This window comes from Phocoena sinus, chromosome 15 (genome assembly GCF_008692025.1).
Source record: "Phocoena sinus isolate mPhoSin1 chromosome 15, mPhoSin1.pri, whole genome shotgun sequence".
Classification (NCBI taxonomy): domain Eukaryota; kingdom Metazoa; phylum Chordata; class Mammalia; order Artiodactyla; family Phocoenidae; genus Phocoena; species Phocoena sinus.
The window spans coordinates 81,535,169-81,551,054 of NC_045777.1; the positions used below are offsets into that span (position 1 = coordinate 81,535,169).

General features: G+C 46.3%; 1 protein-coding gene across 1 annotated transcript; it reads right to left on the reverse strand.

Annotated features, from left to right (window-relative positions):
• Positions 1-1,253: 1,253 nt before the first annotated feature.
• On the reverse strand, positions 1,254-5,565 carry PVRIG (PVR related immunoglobulin domain containing). The gene is made up of 5 exons (XM_032605187.1): positions 3,446-5,565; positions 3,007-3,357; positions 2,792-2,915; positions 2,645-2,705; positions 1,254-2,540 (listed from the first exon to the last, which is right to left on the reverse strand). The coding sequence occupies exons 1-5, from the start codon at positions 3,504-3,506 to the stop codon at positions 2,244-2,246; spliced, it is 894 nt and encodes a 297-aa protein (XP_032461078.1). The 5' UTR covers positions 3,507-5,565; the 3' UTR covers positions 1,254-2,243.
• Positions 5,566-15,886: the final 10,321 nt, after the last annotated feature.

The window sequence follows — 15,886 nt, forward strand, 5'->3', positions numbered from 1 at the left end:
CCTTATGTGAGGAGCAAAGTGAGTCTCTTAGAGACTGAGTAAACCACTTGGGGGTCCCACAGCGGGGGAGTGGCCCCTGGGATTCCAAGCCACGTCAGCTCAGAGCACAAGGCTTTTGAGGGATTCTGGCTGAGGGCGTGTCCTGGATGCCTCCTGGAGGTGCTGGGGCTGGTTCAGTCCTGTCCCCTTGGGCCAGTTCTCTCCCTCTTGGGCCTCAGTTTCCCCATGTGTTGAATGAAGGAATAGCAGAGCATGGTCTCCACGACTGGGTTCTGAGGGGGGGCCTGGATGCTGCTCTGGGGGGCCGTGTGCAGCCACACCTCCAGGTGCAGGGCCACAGCTTGGCTCTCTCAGCTGGTCCCTTCACTGCTGCTGGTTCTGGCACTTGGGACTGGGCAGTGGGGGCCAGGCCAGCTGCGGAGACTTCCTGGGTCCCGAGGATTCTGGTTTCATGTAGTGCAGGACCAGGCTGGGCTGTGGCCTCCTGAGCTTGTGGAAGGTGGGCTCAGGCCTGGGGTTGTGGGGTGGGGGGGGGGCGGGGGATGGAATGGGGCCTCTCCCCTGACGCTCTGATGGGCAAGTGGCCAGGCTGAGGGCCTGGGAGTCCTAGAGCTGCCCCCCCATCCCATGAATAGTCCCTTCCTAGGGAAGTGAGGCTTCCTCCACGGCCTCCCGTGAGCCCCGTTGCCCACACACCCCTGTGCTTGGTCTTGATGTGGTCCCAAGGCTGCCTGACCCTGAGCTACCCCCTCCCTTACATCTCTTTACCTTCCTCGGGGACTTCTGCAGCCCCACCTCTCTCCCTTGAACCCCCAGCCCTGCAGGGACTACTGAGCTGCCCAGGCCAGTGCTGAGGGCTCCTCAGAAGATGACGATGCCCACGGGCTGAGGAAGGCAGGCCTGATGACCCTTAGCCACCCCCTCACCCTGTCTGGTTCACCCTCTCTCCTGCGTGGTATAGAGCTGGTGGCTTGATGGGGATGGGTTCTGAGAGCACCATGTCTGAACAATGCCTGCAATAGTAAGCTGGGTTTCTGGAAGATTCTGTGGTTGAACATAGCCTCTGGGCAGGCCCTCCCTGAGCCAGGCAGAAGGAATGGTTCCTGGGATAGCAGGTGGCACTGCCTGGGACTTTCCACATGCAGGACCAAGGAAGGGGCTGAGCGACAGCTGTCTCCCCCAACACCCCACACCCCCCAGTATTCATCCTGGTTGGGTGCTGCCTTAGCCTGGTTCCAGGCCCAGGCCTCCCCCTGTCACCGGAATCCATCACGTTCTGTGGAGCCTTGCAGCTTACAGAGCTCTCTCATCATGTTGTCTCATGTGGCAAAGGTGCGATGAGGCCCAGGCTGCTGGGCCTGTTTACAGGAGGGCTGCTCCCGGATGGGAAGACGAGTGGGCGGGGGAGCATGGGCTCAGTCCCTGTGTCTGAGCGGGCCTCTGCCTCCCCCTGACTGGCCAGTGGGGAGTAGTCCTGGTGCCCTAGTAACAGGAGAGGAGCCGGAAGAAGCCACTGTGGGCAGATCTGAGGTGGGTCCCCTGCCTCTGAATGTCCACTCTGTGGAGGGAGGGCATCAGGGCCCCACCCCCAGGCCATCTCAGGGAGCCCCTGTCCCAGGGACTTTTCTGGGTTGAAGCTCCAGAAGCCCTTGCTGCTGTCCTAGGACATAGTGGGATTTGAATATGGGCCATCCTGTCTGGGGGCCACCAGACCCCCAATCCTGTCTTCCCACTTGGCATCCCTCAGCAAGGTCTTCAGGGCCAGGAACACCCCTGTCCCTTGTCAGGCAGAGGAGAGATCCCCACGCTGAGGCACCCTCCCCCTCCGGGTCTAACCTGGCCCCTGCATCCCAGGGGGTTGAAACCCTTCTAACATCTTAACCACCACCCGCCCCAAAGAAAAAAAGGCCCAGCCAAAGCCCAGGTCAGAAAAACCATTCTTGTTGGTTTAGTTATCAACCTCATCTGGGAGGGCTGGGGACTTGAAAACAGGAAACGACCCAGGATGGGGTTTTGTCACTTCACATACATACACGTGCGCCCACGCATGCACTCGTGCTGACCACATCCACAGCAAGTGGGCCCTGGAGGGGTATGTGTGGAGACACTTACTGGAAGCCTGAGAATAAAACAAGTTGTGCAAAGACAGTGGACCACCAGGACACACACCCAGCAGAAGGGGGTTCCAGGGGCCCAGGAGAGGAGAAAGGCAGAGTGGACTTGGGGTCCCTCTCATCGAACTCCTAACGCCCCTCCATGGCTCTGCGCCCCAGACAGTCCGGGAGCGGGACGAGGTCGGTGCCGGCGTGGAGAGGCCCCTTTTCTGCTTGAGCGTAGAGTCGGTTCTCAACAGAGATGAAGCTGCTGCGAGTGGAGGCCGGCAGGGGTGCCCAGGAGACGGGGCTCTGGCTGGGGAGCAGCGCCCACCTGGGTAGGGGCTGGGGTGGAAGGACCCGGTGCAGAGTTGCCGGGCTGAAGTAGCTGGTGTTGATGGTGGCATAGGGGATGTGGAGAGAGGTCAGGGAGGCTTGGCCGGCTGCCTGCAGGGGAGACGGGGAAGGAGGCTCAAGTGAGGCTCCACCTCATGGCTCCCCACCTCCAGCCCCCTCCATTCCCCTCTCCAAAGCCATCCCCCGATCCTCACACTTGCTCTCCTCTGTGTCTGGGGGCTGCTGTGGCTGGGTGGCTGAAGCTTCATGACAGACCTGGGAGAGAGTTAGGAGGGTCAGAGGCAAAGCATGTGGCTGGCCCAGTGCTGTGGGGATTTGGATCAGCAGGGGCTGGGTCTCACCAGTGCCTTTGCCGACGCAGGAGGTAGAGGAGGTAGACGCAGCCAAAGAGAAGGACCCCCGAAACCCCCAAGATCCCAGCCAGGTCAGCTCGCAGCATGGTGGCTGGAGTAGGAGCAGGGAGCCCTGTGCACAGAGAGAGACATACCGGTTAGGTGCCTGGCACCCCCAAGTCCCTCCCTGTCCTCCCAGGGCCCCCTCTCCTCATCAGCCCCACCTTGGTCTGGGCTGAGGGAGATGTTCCCACAGGCCTCCTGGGAGCCCTCGGGGAAGGAAGTAAACTTGCAGCAGAAGGTGGTGTTGGGACTGGAGCTTCTCCCCTCGGACTCTTCCAAGGTGAGGGAGATGCTGGTTCTGGTTTCCCAGTGGGCCCGGCAGGCAGGGTTCCAGTGCTGGGTGCCGAACTTTGGGTGCAACACAGCCAGCGTGGTCCCTCCGGCACCATCGGGGCCCCCGTAGCTTATAGTCACCAGGGAGATAGAGCCAGATCCCAGGAATCCACAGCGGACAGTGAAGGACGGGGACTCGGTGGCCTCCATCTGAACCTGCACCCACACCTCAGGAGTCCCTGTGGGATATGGGCACAGGAGCTAGGACCCAGGCCTGGGTCTCTGCCCCATCCCCATGGCCTCTGCCTCTCTCTGGCCCCCACTCACCAGCAGTGATGCAGAGAGTCAGCAGCGCCAAGAGCAGGCCCAGGGCCCGGGGCCTGTCCATGGCTCCCCTCTGGCCCAGGCTCGGGGGGCTGCCGTGGTGGGGACAGCACCTGTGTTTCCGGTCTCATCGCAGGAAGTTTTTACGTGTGAGCGGGCCCTAGGAGCGCTGCTTGGTGCTCTCCGCAAACCTGCCTCACTTCCTTCTCTGTCTTCCTCAGGGTGGTGAATCCAGGGTCAAGGACCCCCTCCCTCAGGAGACTTAAAGTGACAGTGACAAGGTTTTCCCTGTCCCCAGGCTGTGCTTTAGTGTGAGCAGGCTGGTGGCTCAGGTTCCCTTCCCAGCCCTGCCTTAGGGTACCAACCCTGGGCAGGCTCTGGGGAAGGGCGGGAGGGGGAAGGGAAGAGACGCCACAGGGGGACCTGAGATGTCCTTCCCGTGGGAGGGAGGGTCCCCCCTGGTTTCTCCTTAGGAAGAAGGCTCTGACACCCCCCTCACCCCCAGCTAAGGGGTAGGGAAGTGGTGGAACTTGGGAAGAAGAAGACCTGTAAGCAGGAGAACCGGCAGGGGAGCTACCTAAGGGGCAGGCACAGCTTGACCAGTGGCTTGCCTACAGAACTCTGCCCCATCTGCAGCCTTCCTTCCCACAGCTGAGGGCAACTGGTTTCTAGCTGCGAAGGCCAAAGGCGCATAGCCACCTGTGACTCTTCACGCATCTCCAGCCCATCAGGAAATTCTGAAGGCTTCCCATCCTGACCACCTGACTGACCTCTTCTTACCACTCCCACCTCTCGGACACAAGCCATCTTTCCCCGCAAAGTGTTGCTGTAAATTGCTTTCCTGTGTATGTTCGTTTACAGAATGAAAATTGACTAGCATGCTGCTGTAAGCAGTGACAAGTGATCAGAAGGCTTTGTGTCCTGTCTCATCCTGTGCTGAGCTTGCATCTGGAGTGAGAGTAGCTTGGTGAGCTCAAGCTTAGAGCCACGGGTCTGTTGAGGACTCCTGTCCAGGGTGTGGTGAGAACTGAGAGGTGGCCCCACCTCAGGGCTGTGGTCCCCTGAGGCCTGCCCTGCACACATGCCCCTGACTCAGCATCTCTTCTAATCCTGTGGTGTTAGCCAGTCAGCCTCTTAAGTAAACTCTACCACCCCGTCCGCACCTGAGAGGCTGGATAAGCAGGGCCTCCAGTCACTTCACTGCTCCCAGCCCAGGTAGCATTCATTCTCTCAACGCTTTGAACTTCTCTCAGGCTCGCTGTGCCAGTCTCCAAACCTGACTCTGACCCACTCTCACCACTTCTTCCACTACTGTTCCTGACACAGGGGAGGCCTGTGCAGAACTCACCCACTTCAAGGAGGCCCAGCCCAGCGTGGGTGCCAAGCAGCTGGGCACGTGGGGCTGCCGACCTCAGTCTCCCTAGCCTGGAAGACCCTTATCTTCTCCCCAGTTTGCAAGGGTCAGATCAAATCCCACCCACGCCAGGAAGCTGAACTGAGTGAGCTTTTCCTTCTTGGACAACCATTGCACAGATAGTGGGCCCTAGGTGGTGGCTCTTTTATTAACCTCCACACAGTCCAAGTACACATAGAGGAGCTCAATACTGGGTGATCAATGGATGAATGAAAAGCCATGGCACGAAGTTAACTACTCACAAAATTTTCCATTTTTTTTAGTCTTGTAAGCCACGTTGTCCCCAGTAAGTTCTCATTGTATAAGATTCAAAAAACACAGAGTAGAAAACATTACTGTTTTTCACCAGCCTGCCCATTCCCTTTTCCCTCCCCATTTTAATTTTCAATAAGGTTAAAATTATCAATCTTTTATTGTTTCTGGATTTTGTGTATTGCTTAGGAGGGCCAAATTATAAAAATCACTTTATAGTTTTCTTTTTATGCTTAACTCTTATGAGGGTTTATTTTTAGCCCATGAATAATTTTATTTGGAGGTGGTATTATTTTACAATTTAGGTAGACAGCCAAATGCCTTCAAACTACTTGTTGAATAGTCACTTGCCATCTTTTAAATTTATTATTATTATTGATGTATAGTTGAGTTACTAGTTTCAGGTGTACAACACAGTGATTAAAATTTTTAAGTAGATTATACTCCACTTAAAATTATAAAATATTGGCTATATTCCCTGTGCTGTACAATCCTTGAAGGCTTACTCTTTTTTTAAACTGAGGTACAATTAAGGTACAAAATTATACAAGTTTCAGATGTACAACACAGTGATTCACAATTTTACAGGTTATATTCCATTTATAATTATTATAAAATATTGGCTATATTCCCTGTGTTACACACTAGATTGTTGTAGCTTATTTATTTTATACATAGTAGTTTGTACCTCTTAATCCCCCACCCCTATCTTGCCCCTCCACACTTCCCTCTCCCACTTGGAACCACTAGTTTGTTCTCTATATCTGTGAGAGCTTCTTTTCTATTATATTCACTAGTTGTATATTTTAGACTCCACATATAAGTAATAACATAGAGTATTTGTCTTTCTCTTTGTTTATTTTTGGCTGTGTTGGGTCTTTGTTGCTGCGCACGGGCTTTCTCTAGTTGCAGCGAGCGGGGGCTACTCTTCATTGGGGTTTGCAGGTTTCTCATTGCGGTGGCTTCTCTTGTTGGGAGCACGGGCTCTAGGCGCATGGGCTTCAGTAGTTGTGGCGTGTGGGCTCAGTAGTTGTGGCTCGCGGGGTCCAAAGCGCAGGCTCAGTAGTTGTGGCGCATGGGTTTAGTTGCTCCGCAGCATCTGGGATCTTCCCGGACCAGGGCTCAAACCCATGTCCCTTGCACTGGCAGGCGGATTCTTAACCACTGTGCCAGCAGGGAAGTCCGTCTGACTTATTTCACTAAACATAATACCCTCCAGGTCCATCCACACTGTTGCAAATGGCAAAATTTCATTCTTTTTTATGGCTGAGTAGTTTTCCATTGTATATATGTACACCACACTTATTTATCCACTCATCTGTTGATAGACACTTAGGTTGCTTCCATATCTTGGCTATTGTAAATAATGCTGCTATGAACATTGGGGCGCTTGCATCTTCTCAAATTAGTGTTTCATTTTCTTTGGATATATGCCCAGGAGTGGAATCGCTGGATCATATGGTGGTTTTATTTTCAGTTTTTTTGAGGAACCTCCACACTGTTTCCACCAATTGGCTGCACTAATTTACTTTCCCAACAACAGCGTACAATGGTTCCCTTTTCTCCACCTCCTCACCAACATTTGTTATTTGTGGTCTTCTTGATGCTAGCCATTCTGAAAAGTGTGAGGTGGTAACTCATCGTGGTTTTTATTTGAATTTCTCTGATGATTAGTGATGTTGAGCATCTCTTCATGTGCCTGTTGGCCAATATTTGTCTTCTTTGGAAAAATGTCTATTCAGGTCTTCTGCTCATTTTTTAATTGTTTTTTTTAAAAAAATATTGAGTTATGGGACTTCCCTAGTGGTCCAGTGGTTAAGACTCTGTGCTCCCAATGCAGGGAGCCTGGGTTCGATCCCTGGCTAGGGAACTAGATCCCGGATGCCGCAACTGAAAGATCCCGTATGCCACAACGAAGATCTTGCACGTGGCAATGAAGATCCCGCGTGCTGCAACTGAGACCTGGCACAGCCAAATAAATAAATATTTTTTTAAAGTATTGAGTTATACAAGCTGTTTATAAATTTTGGGTATTAACCCCTTATCAATCATATAATTTGCAAATATTTTCTCCCATTCAGTAAGTTGTTCTTCTGTTTTGTCAATGGTATTTTTTGCTGTGCAAAAGCTTTTAAATTTAAGTAAGTCCCACTTGTTTATTTTTACTTTTATTTCCTTGGCCCTTGGCAAAAGATTTTAAAAATACATTGCTATGATTTATATCAAAGAGTGTTCTGTGTTTCCTTCTAGCTTTATGGTTTCTGATCTTATGTTTAGATCTTTAATCCATTTTGAGTTTATTTTTGTATGGTGTGAGAAAGTGGTCTAATCTCATTCTTTTACATATAGCTGTCCAGCTTTCCCAGAACCACTTATTGAAGAGACTGTTTTTTCCCCACTGTATATTCTTGCCTCCTTTGTCATATATTAATTGACTGTAAATGTATGGGTCTATTTCTGAGCTCTCTCTTCTTTTCTGTTGATCAATGTGAATGTTTTTGTGCCAGTACCATACCATTTTGATTACTGTAGTTTTGTAGTATAGTCTGAAATCACAGAGCGTGATACATCCAGCTTTGTTCTTCTTTCTCAAGATTGTTTTGGCTATTTGGGGTCTTTGTGTTTCCATACAGATTTTAGAATTATTTGTTCTAGTTCTGTGAAAAAAAATGTCATTAATATTTTGATTGGGATTGCACTGACCTTATAGATTGCCTTGGGTAGTATGATCATTTTAATAGTATTCTTCCAACCCATGAACACGGTATATCTTTCCATCTGTTTGTGTTGTTTTCAATCAATTTCTTTCAGCAGTGTCTTAGTTTTCCAAGTACAGGTTTTTTATCTCCTGAGATAGATTTATTCCTAGGAATTTTATTCTTTTGATATGACTACAAATGGGATTATTTCCTTAATTTCTCTTTCTGATAGTTTGTTGTTAGTGTAGAGAAATGCAGCAGATTTCTGTATTTTAATTTTGTATCCTGCATCTTTACTGAATTTGACGAGTTCTAGATTTTTGGTGGCACCTGTAGGATTTTCTACATATAGAAAATCATTAATCATGCCATCTGCAAACGGTGACAATTTTACTTCTTCCTTTCCAATTTTGGTGTTTTTATTTATTTTTCTTTTCTGATTATTGTGGCAAGAACTTCCAATACTATTGTTGAATAAAAGTGGTGACAGTGGGCATCCTTGTCTTGTTTCTGATCTTAGAGGAAGTGCTTTCAGCTTTTCACTGTTGACAGTGATGTTATTTGTGGGCTTATCATATATGGCATTATATCAAAGTATATTCTTATACCCATTGTGGAGAGTTTTTATCATAAATGGATGTTGAATTTTGTCAAAAGCTTTTTCTGCATCTATTAAGACGATTATATGATTTTTATGCTTTAATTTGTTAATGTGATGTAACACATTGATTTGTAGATACTGACCCATCCTTGCATCCCTGGGATAAACCCCATTTGATCATGGTGTATAATCCTTTTAATGTATTGTTGGATTTGATTTGCTAGTATTTGGTTGAGGATCTTTGGATCTATGTTCATCAGTGATATTGGCCTATACTTTTCTTTCTTCTTTTGTGATATCTTTGCTTTTGGTATCAGGGTGATGCTGGCTTCATAGAATGAGTTCAGAAGCATTGCTTTCTCTGCAAATTTTTTGGAATAGTTTGAGAAGGATAGGTGTTAACTCTTCTCTAAATGTTTGGTAGAAGTCACCTGTGAAGTCACTTGGTCTTGGTCTTTTGTTTGTTGGGAGTTAATTTTAAATTACTGATTCAATTTCATTAGTGATCATTGGTCTGTTCATATTTTCTATTTCTTCCTGGTTCAGTCTTGAGAGATTGTACATTTCTAGGAACTTGTCCATTTCTTTTAGGTTGTCCATTTTATTGGCATATAGCTGTCTAGTAACTTTTAATAATCCTTTGTACCTCTGTGGCGTTGGTTATAACTTTTCCATTTTTGTTTCTCATTTTATTGATTTGGGCAATCTTTTTTCCTTGATGAGTCAGGCTAAAGGTTTATCAATTTTATCTTTTCAAAGAACCAGGTTTTAACTTCACTGATCTTTTCTATTGCTTTTTAAATCTTTATTTCATTTATTTCTGCTCTTTATGATTTCTTTCCTTATACCAACTTTGAGTTTTATTCTTCTTTTTGTAGTTTTAGGTGTTAGGTCAGGTTGTTTGATATTTGTTTCCTAAGGTAGGCTTACATCACTATAAACTTCCCGCTAAGAACTGCTTTTGCCATGTCCCATAGATTTTGGATTGTTGTGTTTTCATTTCCATTTGTCTCCAGGTACTTTTTAATTTTCTCTTTGATTTTTTTCATTGACCTATTGGTTATTTAGTAGCATTTGTTTAGCCACCATGTGTTTGTGCTTTTTGCAGGGTTTTTTTTTTCCTGTAGTTGATTTCTAGTCTCATGGCATTGTGGTTGGAAAAAATACTTGATATGACTTCAATTTTCAAAAATTTGCTGAGACTTGTCTTGTGGCCTAGCATGTGATCTAACCAGGTGAATGTTCCATGTGCACTTGAAAAGAATGTGTATTCTCCTGCTTCTGAATGGAATGTAATATATATATAAAGTCCATTTGGTCCAGTGATTCCCTGATTTTCTCTCTAGATGATCTGTCCATTGATATGAGTGTTAAAGTCCCATACTATTACTGTTACTGTCAATTTTCCCCTTTATGTCTGTTAATATTTGCTTTATGTATTTAGGTGTTCTATGCATATATATTTTTATTCATTGTTATTGGATTGATCCCTTGATCATTATGTAATGTTCTTATCTCTTGTTCAGCCTTTATTGTAAAGCCTGTTTTGTCTGATACAAGTATTGCTACCCCAGCTTTCTTCTGATTTTCATTTGCATGGAATACTTTTTTCCATTCCCTCACTTTATGTGTCTTTAGATCTGAAGTGAGTCTCTTATAGGCAGCATATATACGGGTATTATTTTTGTATCCATTCAGCCACTGTATGTCATTTGATTACAGCATTTAGTCCATTTACATTTAAAGTAATTACTGATAGCTATGCACTTATTGCCACTTTCTTAATCGTCTTCTGGTTGTTTTTGTAGTTCTTTTGTTCCTTCTTCTTTTGTCCTATTCCTTTGTGAATTGATGACTATCTTTAGTGTTATGTTTGAATTCCTTTCTATTTTTTGTGTATCTATTACAGATTTTTGGTTTGTTATTACCATGAGGTTTACATATAGCAATCTATATATGTGATTAAGTTGCTGATCTCTTGATTTCAAATGCATTTTAATATCTTTTTGTTGTGTACCCTTTAACTACTTATCGTGAGCATACATGATTGTACTACTTTTGCCTTTTAACCTTCCTAATAGCTTGTATGTGGTTAACTTACTACCTTTCCTGTGTATTTGCCTTTACCAACGAGCTTTTTCTTTTTGTAATTTTCATGTCTCTAGTAGTGGGTTTTTTTTTTTTTTTTTTGCTTAGGCAAGTCCCTTTAACATTTCTTGTAATGCTGGTTTGGTGGTGCTGAACTCTTTCAGCTTTTGCTTGTCTATAAAACTTTCGATCCCTCCATCAAATCTGAATGAAAACCTTGCCAGGTATTCTTAGTTGTAGGTTTTTCCCTTTCATCACCATATCATGCCACTCCCTTCTGGCCTGCAGTTTCTGCTGAAAAGTCAGCTGATAGCCTTATGGGAATTCCCTTGTATGTACCTTGTTCCTTTTCCCTTAGTGCTTTTAACATTGTCTAATTTTTGCCATTTTAATTACAATGTGTCTTGGTGTCATCCTCTTTGGGTTGATCCTGTTTGGGACTCTGTGCTTCCTGGACCTGAATGTCTGTTTTCTTTCCCAGATTATGCAAGTTTTCCACCATTCTCTCTTCAAATATGTTTCCTGCCCCTTTCTCTCTCTCTTCTCCTTCTGTTCTGGGACCTCTATACAGTGAGTGTTAGTGTGGTCCAGTTGTACTGTCCTCACTTCTTTTTATTCTTCTGCAGCAATTGCCACTACTGTCTTCCAGCTCACGGATCCATTCCTCTGTTATCACTTTAATCTACTGTTCTTTCTGGTGTATCTTTCAATTCAGTTATTAAATTCATCTCTATTTCATTCCTCTTTGTATATTCTTTCTTAAAAACTTCTAACTCCTCACTCTGTTCATCCATTCTTCTCTGAATTTCTCTGATCATCTTTACAATTGTTACCTTCAACTTTTTATTGAATAAATTGCCTACCACCTCCACTTCACTTAGTTCTTCTTCTGGGGCTTTATCTTTTTCCTTCACTTAAAACATGTTCCTCTGTCACCTCATCCTGCCTGATCTGTTTTTATTTCTATGTAACTGCTAGATTGGTTACATTCCCTGACCTTGGAAAAGTGGCGTTTTGTAGGAGACATCCTATACATCCCAGCAGTGCACTCCCCTCTGGTCACCAGGGCTACATGCTCTAGGGGTGCCCCGTATGTGGGCTGTTGTGGCTAATTACCATGGGCAGTCTGGTAGGCAGAGCCGGCCCCCAGTCCAGTTGGCTTCTAGACCCTGCCTTGCACAGAGCCCATCAACTAGTTGGGGCCGGGTCACAAGGCAGCCGGTTGCAGAACCCCAGGGGGCCCCAGGAATCCTGATGTTGGTGTCAGCTGCCTAGCTGGGTGGTGCTAGATCCTGGGTTCTCTGGCTAAGAGGCGCAAGGTGTCCCAGAGCTGAAGTTGACCTGCCTGTGGGCAGGGCCAGGGTCTGTGGGATGCTAGGGCTGGTGCCTACCTGCCTGCTGATGGGTGGCCTAGGTCCTGCCATGGCATGCTGTGGTCTACGGCTAATATCTACCTGCTAGTAGGTGGGGCTAGTGAATGCTCACTGATGTGAGGTTGGTCCTCAGCCTAGTGCCAGCTCACTAGTACGTGGACTCAGGGCCCAGGGTGTCTTGGGACTGGTGCTTGCCAACTGGTGGGTGGAGCTGGGTCCTGGGTTTAGTGTATGAGGTGAAGTCAGGTCCTGTGCCCCCCAGTGGACACTGGCTGTGAGCTCAGAGGGTCTTAAGGAAACCTTCTTGCTGGTGGGTGGGGCTACCCTAGACCCCAATCTGGCCCACCAGTGGGCAGACACCAACCCCAGAACCACCCCAGCCCTGCAGTTTGTTATGTCAGGACCCAGCCAACATACCAGCAGCAGACGGGTACCAGCCCCAGGACCCCCTGAGCCCTGGCTAGTTGCTTGGCCTGAGATATCCCCGAACTGGTGCCTACAGGCTCTTGGGTGTGAGGAGCAGTGGTGGGGCTAGGTCCCAAGGCTAACGAACTGGAGGGAGGATTCCAAAATGGTACTTACCAGCACCAGGGTCCTTGTGGCAGAAGCAGCTCCCCAGAATGGCTGCTGCCAGCATCTAGGTCCCCAGGATGAACTCCAGTTGCGTTGCCTCCTGCCTCTCCGGGAGACTCTCCAAGATCGCACGTGGCTCTGACTCAGGCTCCTTTCAAATTACTGCTTCTGCCCTGAGTCCCTGGGTGTACCCCTTAAGAGTGGAGTCTCTCTTTCCCACAGCCCTCTGGCTCTCCCCAAAGTAAGCCCCGCCAGCCTTCCAAGCCGTTCTGGGGGGCTCATTTTCCCAATGGCTGGGGAGCCTGATGTGGGCCTCTGAGCCCTTGCTCCTTGGGGACAACCTCTGCAACTGTAATTACTTTTGTGTTTGAGGGTTGCCTGCTCCGGCGGTGTAGGTCTTGACTATACTCCAACTCTGCCTCTCTTACCCATCTTGTGGTTCCTTTTTAATATCTTTAGTTGCAGATCTTTTCTGGTAGATTCCAGTCTTTTTCACCAACAGTTGTTCTCTAGTTATAATTTTGGTGTACCCATGAGAGGAGGTGAATTCAGCATCTTCCTACTCCATCTTGGTCAAATTCCCTCAGTCTCTTGGTGTCTTAATCATAAATTCTCACAAATGGGTCTACTTCTGGATTCTCCTTCCTAATCTATCCATTGTTTTGATTATTCCTGTGTCACTATCAAATGGTCCTAAGTAGAATGCTTTTACATTTTGATATTGAAGGTACTCATCCTTTCTCAGTTTCTTGGCTATTCCTGAACAGTATCCAGAATTTTGAGCTCTGGAGACACAAAAGGTCATTAAATCTAACTACATGAGCCCTGTATTCATCATTGTTGGCCTCTTTCCTCTTTTGCCTTGAGGTACAGGTTAGACAACACAGGTCTGGTTAATGGCCACCTCCTGCTCTAACATTTCTTGGTGAAATCCCTGCAGCCACAGCCCAAGTCCTGCTGCAGAGAAAACGGCCCTTGTGGTCAGTCTCTAGAATTAGGCCCTTGAGGCTTTGAACTGGTGCCAGGATTTCACAGCTCTTCAATATTAGGTAAAGCAGGAATAGCCCACCAGGGGACCACACTCCACTTGAGTGTAACTGAGAGGATTTTAGCATAGGTGCAGCACTCTGCTCATGACTGGCTCAAGCCCTCTCTCAGTGAATCCTGGTGACCATTCTTTTATACGAGACATTCCTCATTTGAGTTTGTAGCATGAAACTCATTTATTTTTACATCTATTTTATATGTGCGTAATAAGCCACTTAAGTTCCTGCATCAAAACAATATAAATAGAAGATAATATCTGAGTATACACGACATGCTAAATTTGTAACTATGAAGCTAATATATGTGAATCACTCACAACAATCACCTTAAGAGGAAACTCTGTTCAGCATCACAAGGCTAGCAGTACACAGTGAACAAAAACTGTAGCTCCAGAACCCACACTATTAACAACCATGCCGAGCTGCTTCTCCCAGTGGAAAATTTAAATTGAATTACAAGGTTTTTGTCACAAAAGCCAGCAGCCCCTGCCACATCAGCAGAGAACCTGTGCTGAGTTCCCAGATCGGGATGCCTCCCCCTCCTGATGTGAGCGGCTACAGCACCAACACAAGATGCTTTACTTTTCAGCTTCTACTGCACACTCAGCCCCATCACTGGGTCTAATCTGCTGAATTAAATATATTTTCCTTCAGGTTTCCCCAGGATTCTGGGCTCCTGTTCTCTAGTTTCCTGAGGTTCACAGGTTCATCTTTGGTGAGTTTGCTGGTTTTCTCACTGTTTCTCTGCTTCTTCCTAACCACACTCTTCAGTGCCTATTTCTCAGCCATCCCAACTAAACACACAGGGTTTTCAGTGAATCTGTGCTAAAGAGTGACTTGTTCTGTGGACCCTTTCCAGGATCGCAATGTTCCACCCTATCCCCTGGGAAGGAACTATAGAGCTCAAGTAAGACTTCAAAATGTTTTCATGTGAAAATACCTCACCCCCGCAACCTCTCATGTCATCCAAGCACAAATTCTTCTTTCATCCTGTAACCCCCAGGGTCAGTGTTGACTGCAGTTCAAAGGACAAAGTGAAGACTTTAAGTGTCACTTAGCTGAAGACTTTTCTCAGCAATCTGGAAAAACCCTGTTCACTTTATAATTTAGGAGAGAACAACAACTCACCTTCTGGCAGAGCTCATGGTCACAAGGGAAGAAAAAGTCTTACTGAAAAATATTTTACATGATTTAAAAGCAATGATTCAACAGTAAGATTAACAGGCCACGCACAGCAATGCCAGTTCCCTGAAAAGCATTCCTTGCTGTCAGCTATCAACATGGGGAAGGTTCAGCCTGTGCAGAGGCCTCCACCTCTCCTGCCGGAACTGGCCTCAGCTATGGCTCCATCCTGGCCTGGGCCTGACCAGCTGGTGTTGCTGCTCATGAAGCCCACAGCCCTGCCTCTGCCAGCACAGGGCTTAGTGGCACAAAACGCTTCAGAGCTGTAGTTGTCAAGGTGGGGCATTTGCACTGCACATGGTACAAAATATCCACTGGCGTCATGCAGGAAAAATTAGTATTTCTAATTTTTAAAGATAACAGTAATAAAATGTTAACTTCATTGTATTTTTAAGTGACACTGGTACCCTCACTGGGATCCTCATGCCATGGTTCACCTCTAACAAGATCAGTATCCTAAGGTCATAGAGGCAAATTCAAGATTATGACCAACTGCAACTTATGTGCTACAGGATGTAGTGGTTTTGTGGTCTCAAACAGTATGTACCCCCTTTAAGAATGCTGTTATTTGAGCTTGGAAATCATTTTCTGACCTGTTGACAAGTCTTCCAAATGAAGAATCTCAGTGGGTTTTGACTCATTTCTTTAAAAAGTAATAAATGCAGCCAAAGAAGCACCTATTCTATTTGGATTTACATATGTTTGAGACATACTCTTTTCAGTTATGAAGGTCAGTTTATTTTGAGAGTTTTTAATGAACTTTCAACTAGAACTTCAGAAAATGTTAAGCCATGATTTTAAAATTGTTTCTCAAAACAGGAGGAGTAGAAAGACGTGAGCTCACCTCTTCTTACGAAAACACCAAAATCACAACTGCAAAACAACCACTGACAAAAAAATGCTGGAACCTACCAAAAAAGATATCCTACATCCAAAGACAAAGAAGAAGCCACAACAAGACGGTAGGAGAGGTGCAATCGCGATAAAAATATTTCTCACTTTGCTCAGTACAACGTTTCTTTTAGAGCAAAAAGTGTTTTTTGTACTGTTAACCAATAAAATACTTAAAAACATTTATTTCACCATAAATTCATCCATTACATCTTAATGTGTATAATAAATAAGTGGTAAATTTTAATATATAATTTTTAAACTGATAAATATGTCCAAACTTCTGGCATCTTATGACTCTAAGGTTCTGTTTCAGTTACTAGTG